A 9,635-nucleotide genomic window follows, 5' to 3' on the forward strand; every position below is an offset into this window, starting at 1 on the left:
TTTAGGCACGGCCAATAATGAAAATTCTAATGCTGTGAAATCGTATTCAACATTCTTACTACTTACAAAATAAACATCAACAATATACATTACATTAGTATTTAATAAATTGTTTTCCATAAATTGTGTTTTTCTTTTATTTTTTGGAATATATTTAGATAAAGCTAGATAAACACATTTAACAAATTCTATCTACCAAAAGTCATATGAATAAAATTTAGGGGTTTGCTAAGGGCTGTGTTTAAAATGCATAAATTGTTTGTACATTTACCATGAAAATCAGGGGCGAACTTTTAATATGAAAGATACAAGTTTTTTATGCACGTTAAATAAAGCCCTTAGGGCTGTATTTAGCATTTCCCTAAAATTTATATCATTACCTTGTACAACGCTTTTTTTTAAACACATTTAACACATTCTATCTACCAAAAGTTATATGAATATGAATAAAATATATATCATTACCTTGTACAGCTCAAGCTTTTTTTTAAAACACATTTAACAAATTCTATCTACCGAAAGTTATATGAATAAATATATATCATTACTTTTTACAGCTCAGGCATTTAAAAAACAGAAATCCTGCGTTAATCGTGTTCTGCAACAATGTCTACTTTTTGATACACATACAAAAAGAAAAAATTGAAATTTAATTAAAATTAATCAAGTAACTACAATACTTAGAATTAATCTAGTAATTACAATATGCATACCTTAATAAAACTTCCATGAAAAACCTAGTCGGATAAAAATAAACATATACATACATATACATAGATGTATATATAAGACTAAAAGTGGACGTCGTTTAGTAGAATATGAGAATTTGTATTAGAATTAGGAAAAGGATACAACTAACTTATAATAATAATTTAGTAATTATTTATATATTTTAGTTTAATTACTTTTTAGTTAATTTGATTAAAATGCCACATGTCATTTTAATAAAACACCATGTGTCGATCAATGGAGTCTTCAATCTTGTTTGCGTTTAGGGTTTATTAATCACTGGATACACCATGTACTTTCTTTCTTGTACACGGTTGCATAATATCAAATTTTATTGAAGTGGAACACCCTTATACTTTCATTTTTTGTATGTGGTTGCATAAGGTGACCGGCTATAGACTGTAAATTCTATTTTCATTTACAAAAAATTCTTACGTATAAATATTTGCACTAGACCTAGTTGACTCTTAAGTCAACATAATATGTTTCAAACTAGCAACTTCGAGATCGAATAACTTGTAACCGAAACACGATCCAACCAAACGGCTTTCACACATGTATTCTCTAGACCCCAATCTATATATATCAACTAAGTAACAACCTTAAAACTTGCACAATCAACCCGAAAACCTTACGAGAGCACAAAAACCAACTTTCATGTGAACGATCAGATGGTAACGAAACTTCACCAAACTTTACACATAACTTAATGAAACATAAACGAACTCATAATTTCCGATCAAACATTCCGTTTGATCAAACAGAGGCGAACTGGGAGGGAGCCTGACAAACTCCCGCAACTCAACCATTTCCGATCAAACATTCCGTTTCACATCACCAATCACTTACAAATCATCACTAGATCATTCACTCATAATTTCTAGTTGTGTAGTTGTATATTTTGTAAGTTACAACGTGACCCAGTTAAACTTTCGTTTCAATTTCAGTTCAAATTTCCGATCATTATTTCTTAAATTCAGTGTGTTTCTCTTAGTTAATCTTATTAAAATCATTTGCAAGTTACGGTTTGTGATTTGGTTGAGTATATCTCTCATTACCATTTTAGTGTTCTTAAACTTTATGTGTTGCGCAAAAGTTACACGTTAGAATTTCGTTCTGAAAGTTTCTATGAGTTCGTTTATGTTTCATTTAGTTATGTGTAAAGTTTGGTGAAGTTTCATTACCATCTGATCCTTCGCATGGAAGTTAGTTTTTGTGCTCTCGTAAGGTTTTCGGGTTGATTGTGCAAGTTTTAAGGTTGTTACTTAGTTGATACATATAGATTGGGGTCTAGAGAATACATGTGTGAAAGCCGTTTGGTTGGATCGTGTTTCCGTTACAAGTTATTCGATCTCGAAGTTGCTAGTTTGAAACAAATTATGTTGACTTAAAAGTCAACTGGGTCTAGTGCAAATATTTATACGCAAGTTTTTTTTAAAAATGAAAATATAATTTATAGCCTATAGCTGGTCACCTTATGCAACCATGTACGAAAAATGAAAGTATAAAGGTGTTTCACTTCAATAAAATTTGATATTATGCAACCATGTACAAAAAGGAAAGTACATGAGGTATCCAGTGATTAAACCCTTTAGTTTACTGGTGTATGTATGTATGTATGTATGTATGTATGTATGTATGTATGTATGTATGTATGGGGACAATCAAATAAGAACAGTCTTAAAATAAGAACACAGTAAGAACACTTAAAAACTACATTTTGATGCACTAAAAGTCTATAAATCTAGCATGGTGTATAATTAATTATCATTATTTAAGTGTTTAACAACACATTGGTCTGTCAAAATCGAAAAAATCATGTTTTTTGTTTTGTGCATCCATCTTGGATGCATATTCATCAAAATGATGCATCCAACAAAAAACGTGATTTTTTGATTTTGACGGATCAATGTGTTATTAGTTATGCACTATATTAGTTTTATGAACTTTTAATGAATCAAAATGATATTTTTAAGTGTTCTTACTGTTCTTATTTTAAAAATGTTTTAACCGGAATGTTACCTTATGTCTAGGTTGCACGGAAACGGATACGGGAATGGGGTATGAAGACGGGAAACGGCAAAACTAAAAAATCTAAGATACGGGTACGGCAAAGATACGACAATAAAAAAATATAAAAATATACAAAATATATCCTGTAAATGAACTATTGTAACAGAAAAAGTCACGTGTAGTTGAAGTACAAGTTTATATATTATTAAAAAAATGTATAATGACAAAACTGATTATATAGATATTACGGAGTAGTTATTTATGTTCAAGAAAAAGTTCGACAATTGGGCCAAGGCGCCAAGCCCATAAAAGAGAAATAAACCCTTTAGCATTTAGTCCCCACCCGTTACATGTACTATTCGTCTTCCTTATCTAGATTTTAGGTTTCTTAGTTTTTTCATCACCACAGTCACGCAGTCACACTTGATATCAAATCCACGGCGTATGTAACTCATCATCATCATCAGATACTCCTCTCTTCTTTCTCTATGTTTCTGTTTCTCCTCTCTTCTCGATTCGGTTCGCTGTACCAACTTGATTTTGTGCACCGACTGCCGGCAATCAGATCGACATGGAAACGTGTTGGAGACGTCCCCTCAAATATGGAAACGTTTCTAGCCGTCCCCAAGGCGTTTCCATCCCGGAGGAGTCCCCGAAACGGGTACGAGCACCTAATTGCCGTCCCCGTGCAACATAGCCTTATGTTCCTGTCAATAAGTTGGAATATTTAACTATATATGTAATGTTCATTTAGCGGGTTTCACTCAAGCTTCAAATATAATCTAGCCCGCTAAGGCCTATACTAATAAGGAACCACTTCTAACCCACTTCTAATACTATTCATCACTTTCAGACACACCAAGAACACCCCCTCTTTATAAACCTCACTTCTAACACTATTCATCCATTATTATATTATTTCATTTTTATTTTTCACAAAACTAAACAAACACATTTTATTATAATTAAAACACATTACATTACTTAAAAATAAAAGATACTACAATAATAAAAAAAGACAGTACTGGAAAAAAAAAGAAATACATAATAATGATACGGTTACTCTTCGTCGTCTTTGATTGACATTTTTCCGATTCCACGGTGAACCGTTTCATTGGCCCACCACTTGTCGTGTTCTGGACATTTCACTTCCCATGTTGATTTGCCTTCATCGCAGTTGTCGTGGAACGATTCTGCCCAAGTGCATTGGTCGGTCAATGTGTGACCGGCCTTAAAAACATGATTGATTGCCCTCTTCACAATTTTGCTCTCCGCCTGCAGATAATACGAATATGTCTCTTCGTGTTTCGAGATCGTGCGACCTGGTGCTTCCATTTCCTGAGCTTGTTGGTCGCATAGGTGTCTCTTCTTCCGTAGGTAAAGCAGTTCCCCAGAGAGTTCATTTTGAAGGAGCGTGTCCTCTTTGACATGTTCCAGGATTTGTGCTTTCATCTCCTCTTCGGTGAAACGAGGTCGGTGAATGTTCTTTTTTGATGATGATGATGATGATGAAGCCATTTGGAATGGTAAGTGAGTTAGCAGATGAAACAAGTTTGAAGATTGATAATGTGATAATCTGATGAAGCCATATGGATTGGTATTTATACATGAAACAAGTAGGTAGCCGTTAAGGGACTTTAAACGAAAATTTTTGAATTTTTGAAGGACTATAAATGTAAATATTTTTTTGGCCGTTGGAGGGACTGTAAATGTAAATATTTTGAATTTTAAACGTTGGAGAAGCGTCTGTGATTTCAGCTATAAATATTGTCTCACTACCAAATAGTTCATTTCAAAACTCACACTTTAATACATCTGCAATAGCTTCTTCATCAAATGCCCCTAACCTAAAACCACAAATGGCTGTCGACCAAGTGAATGACAGTATCATGGCTGATATCCTCGACCACGAAATGTGCAAAGACAACCTTTTTGAAATTGATCTAAAACTTCAAGCGAAAAAAAATGGTGTGCAGAACAAATCAAGTATATACAAACATGACATTGTACTGAGCTTGAGTGTCAATACTTTACTTATTTGCAGGGGAAGTTTGACAAGATTAAAGAAGCTGTGGAAGAAATTGCTTGTGCAGTCATGACCCTGGATGAGTCCATCAACATGGCTAGAGCAGTTTATGCCCAAAAGAAATAAGTAGGCTGTTTTAATGTTATGTTGTACGTTTTTCTTTATTTCCGTTTGTAATGTTTTTAAAATTATGAATAAACTTATGTTCTGAATGTAGACTTAATTTATTAAAATACTTAAAAACATTACAATAGTAGTAGAAAGAAAACACACAATTCAAACTGCTAAAACACACTTAATCAAACTACAAAGTCTACTTAAAAATCCAGAACAACTTAAAACGCAACAAAGATAAGCTGCCTGAAGACATGCTCGTATCTGAATCCTCTGCCATGCTTCTCCTGATACATTCGATGCGCCCTTGCATATTGTTCCTTATCGTCTTCGTTCCTCACTTGTGCATTCAACTGCATCCAAATTACCTCAAACTCTTTGCATTCCCTCCTCATCTTGCTCCAGTGACCTTGCAGTTGAGCCTTGCTTCGTGGTCCTCCATTGGTCTCCTCGTTGAACATTTCAGTAACATCAGTCCAAAAGCAGTTGCCGGGATTATTCGTTTCAATCCTACCCGTAACAGGGTCGGGTCTCCTCGTCACCAACATCTCGACAAACAAAGATCTTCTTCTTGAGTCCACAGAGTTCTAGACATTCTGAATGGTTTATGGAAAATGGGTTATGAAATGGTTTATTGAAGTTGAAAAGGAGAAGAAAGAAATTAAGTTGTGATATGAAATGGAAGTGTGAAGTTGAGAATAAATAAGGGTTTAACGTTTGTGTCATAACGTTTTGGACGTCGCTTACGCTTAAAATAACACATCATCGGCAAAACTTCAACTTGTTAGTATGTTTTTATTTGACTGTCCCTCTATATAGGGTAACACTTTGGTAAGAACAGTCTTAAAATAAAAACAGTGAGAACACTTAAAAAATATCATTTTGATGCATTAAAAGTCCGTAAAACTAACATAGTGGATGCATCATTTTGAAAAATATGCATCCAAGATGGATGCACAAAACAAAAAACATGATATTTTTTATTTTAACAGGCCAATGTGTTGTTATACACTTAAATAATGATAATTAGTTATGCACTATGTTAGTTTTATGGACTTTTAATGCATCAAAATGATGTTTTTAAATGTTCTCACCGGTTCTTATTTTGAAACTGTTCTTATTTGATTGTCCATATATATATATATTGCATATTTTTTAGGTATATATTATTTATTATCTAGAGTACAATATTTACTTTTTCTTTTTTGTAAAGTTAGTTTTGATTCAGACATGTTAGAGACAATTTTAACCAACAAATCGCTAGACCTCCACCCCCTCCCCATGGAAAATATCTTGAGATGAGAAACTCAAGACTCAAATCCGAGACCATGGGAAAAACTCACCTCTGAGGTCCACATAGTGGATTTAGAAGATACCATGCAACCCACCTAAATGGAGTTGGTTGAGTACATTATATACTTATCTTTTTAATAATACTTTTCATTCTATACTACGTACAATTATTTTTGTTTTTAAATTTCATGAATACAAATTATATTTCAATCTTGAAGATTTAGAAATTATGCGAATCATCCACCCTATGAACAATCTTTTTTTTTTCAAGTCATGATCAAACACATATGGTAAAAATTTGGTGCTGTGTAATTTTTATGTTTTAATTACTATATTTATTTTACTTTTATGTTACGATCGTAAATGAGGTATCTATTTTATTAAATATGTGGGATGAATGTGAAATATTTTATGAATTTAATTTACTTTTTTTTAATGATAAATAAATTATTTTTTGTTATATGAAATAAAAAAATTAGTTATAAGTATTATAATGTATTAAATTTTTTTTTTCGTTGGGTTATTAATAAAAGTGTAAAAATTTGTTTTAGTTGGGTGTTGGTAATTTGCAGACAATAAAAGTTTTATCCACTATTAAAAAAGGAAAATAATAATGACAGTCCTGCCCTTAGGGCTGTCACTAACAACATATTACATGCTTAAAAACTTGTACATTATATACTAAAAATCGCCCTCTGATTTTTCTAACAGCAAGGTACAAATTTTAATGCACCCAATTAGTTTTTACTGACAACCCTAAAAGTTGTCACTAACAAAACCCATTAAAAAATCATGTGGAGAGTTTTATCGCCGACATTTTGTCGTTGCTAAGAACCCACTAAATTAAAAAAATAAAAACAATTCCACTTTTAAGTCTTTTATGGTCAAAATATAGTATATCTTCGCAAAATTCATTGTTAATTTAATTTTCGTATCTCAACATAAATATAAAAAAAATTCGCCCAGGCTTAAATGACGACACTATCATTGACAAGGTCCAACCTGTATTTCATATTTTTATTTTTTTTGACATAAATAAAAAAAAACTTCGCCCACGCTTAAGTGACGACACTATTATTGACAAGGTCCAACCTGTATTTCATGTTTTTTTTTTGGTTAATGATCAATCTTCCTAAATTGTTAGCCTAAAAATCCTCCTAATTAATAGGATTGTGACATGTTGAAAAATCAGGGAGTGGGATTAGGACAAGGAATTAGTGGATTCCGTGTGTTAACAAGTGAATATATTAGGAGGATTTTTAGGAGGATTTATCATTTTTTTTTTTTTTTTTTAGTTTTATACGAAAACCATGACAACGTCTAATATATCCAAAACAACATCCTATGTATTAGAAAAGTGAATCATTAATTATAACAATATAATATTATACATGGAAATATACAATATTATATGATGACTAAGCCATTAATTGTTAAATGGCTTTCAAAAATAGAAAAAAAACCAAGAAAAAATTACAACATAAAAAGGATAGTGATACACCATTAAAATACATTGATACTTAGGTATCGGTCACACGATCCAATATAAAGGTCCTTTTTGGGAATACTTATGGAACAGAAGCACCACCGTACTTCTTTATTGCCTCTTGACTATCAATGGTGTTTGATCTGAAAAAACGTCGAGCAATTCCACCACCAAATGTTGGCTTTGGGTTCGGTTTTTCGGTTTGGACTGGTTGTACATGAGGAGATAAATGATCAAATTCTCCAACCCTATTTGGTTCAGACCTTGGTGAATGATTCCCAGATTCTGTTTGGTAACTTACGACTTCATCAATATTGTTGGTAGGAGGCATAACAGGATGACGTGTAGTAGGCAGACCGATACTTTGCCAAAGATTCTTTGGGCCTGCTCCGACCCCATCTATTTTGCCACCTTGTGTTGACGGTTGATGCTTATTTGGAACATATAATCTTTCGGTATCGAGTGACGGACCTTTGGATGGAATGTTATTAATTGGACTAGTAGACCGAAACATATTTGGGTCTCGTATGTTTTGTCCCACATTAAGGTGGCCTCCTTTAGAGGGATAGTTTTGTGTCAGACTTGCAGGTTGGTACGTATTTGGGCTTGTTGGCCTGTACTTATTTGGGCTTGAAGGCTTGTACTTAATGGGGCTCGAAGGATGATACTTACTTGGGCTTGATGACCGGTACTTGGTCGGGCTAGAGGGCCGGTACTTATTCGGGCTTGAGGGCCCATATTTAATTGGGCTTGAGGGACGATACTTAGGCGGGCTCGATGGGTACTTATTTGGGCCAGAGATTTGGTACTTACTTACATCAGAGGGTCGGTACTTGTTGGGGCTAGAAGGCTGATACTTAATTGGGCTAGAGGAACGATACTTAGGTGGGCTTGAGGGTCGATACTTTGGCGGACTTGACGGGTACTTATTCAGGCTAGAAGGCTGGTACCTATTTAGATCAGAGGGTCGGTACTTGTTCGGGCTAGAATGATGATACTTAATTGGGCTAGAGGGACGATACTTAGTTGGGCTTGAGGGTCGATACTTTGGTGGATTTGATGGGTAATTAGTCGGGCCAGATAGGGGGTACCTATTTGGATCAGAGGACCGGTATTTGATCGGGCTAGAAGGCCGATACTTAATTGGGCTTGAGGGTCGGTACTTAGTCGGGCTTGAAGGTTTATATCTATTTGGTCCTGGAAAATTTTGGGTCAAATGGGTGTCTTGTAAGGGATAAACATATGTTAGGGTCTTAGGCCTATTATTATTCGGAATTGTAGGCGTGTACCTATTTGGGCCAGAGTTGTTGCTAGGTTTTGTAAGACGACTTGCCTCTAGCTGGAGTTTTTCGAGAAAGTTGTTCATAACATCTTCATGTTCCTGGAAATTGGGAGGGCCAGAGCTTTCATAAACCGGCCCATAGTTTATCTCATAGCCTTCATGATAGTTGTTAGGTGCATATGCAGGCATATATTCTTTGAGAAATTCATTTTTTTTACGCCCACCACTGAAGTTGGTATACCCGGAAGCTGGGACTCGAACATGCTCAACTGTTGTAGTCTCAACAATATACCCCCAATTGGCGTGTTGATTTGTGCCATGAGCATAAGCCTTTTCTTGAGTCGGAACATCATTGTAGTTTGAATATCTGGTCACATATGTACGTTCATCCATTCTATGTTAGCTAGATGAAAGTATTTTATGTTGATGTATGTGTGTTTCTTTTGTCTTTTTAACTTTGCTATGTAGAATAGCTAAAATTAATTTAGTTTCTTATATAGTACAACAAAGATATTCTCAAGTATATCAAACTTTCAAAATTAGAATTTTGTTCTAAGAATCCAATTCTCCACCCAAGTTATATGGTGGAAGATGAAGTCGAACATGTTCTATACTTATCTATCCTTGTAAAGTTTGAATTTACCATAGCCATTAAGGCCGAATACTTTAGAATTTATGTTGTAGACTTTAGA

At 34.0% G+C, this 9,635-nt stretch overlaps 1 protein-coding gene across 1 annotated transcript; it reads right to left on the minus strand.

Annotated features, from left to right (window-relative positions):
* Positions 1–7,743: 7,743 nt before the first annotated feature.
* On the minus strand, positions 7,744–9,336 carry LOC122592845 (adhesive plaque matrix protein-like). Its single transcript, XM_043765164.1, has one exon. The coding sequence runs from the start codon at positions 9,334–9,336 to the stop codon at positions 7,744–7,746; it is 1,593 nt and encodes a 530-aa protein (XP_043621099.1).
* Between the last annotated feature and the right edge of the window lie 299 nt (positions 9,337–9,635).

Source organism: Erigeron canadensis, chromosome 1 (assembly GCF_010389155.1).
Source record: "Erigeron canadensis isolate Cc75 chromosome 1, C_canadensis_v1, whole genome shotgun sequence".
Lineage (NCBI taxonomy): Eukaryota > Viridiplantae > Streptophyta > Magnoliopsida > Asterales > Asteraceae > Erigeron > Erigeron canadensis.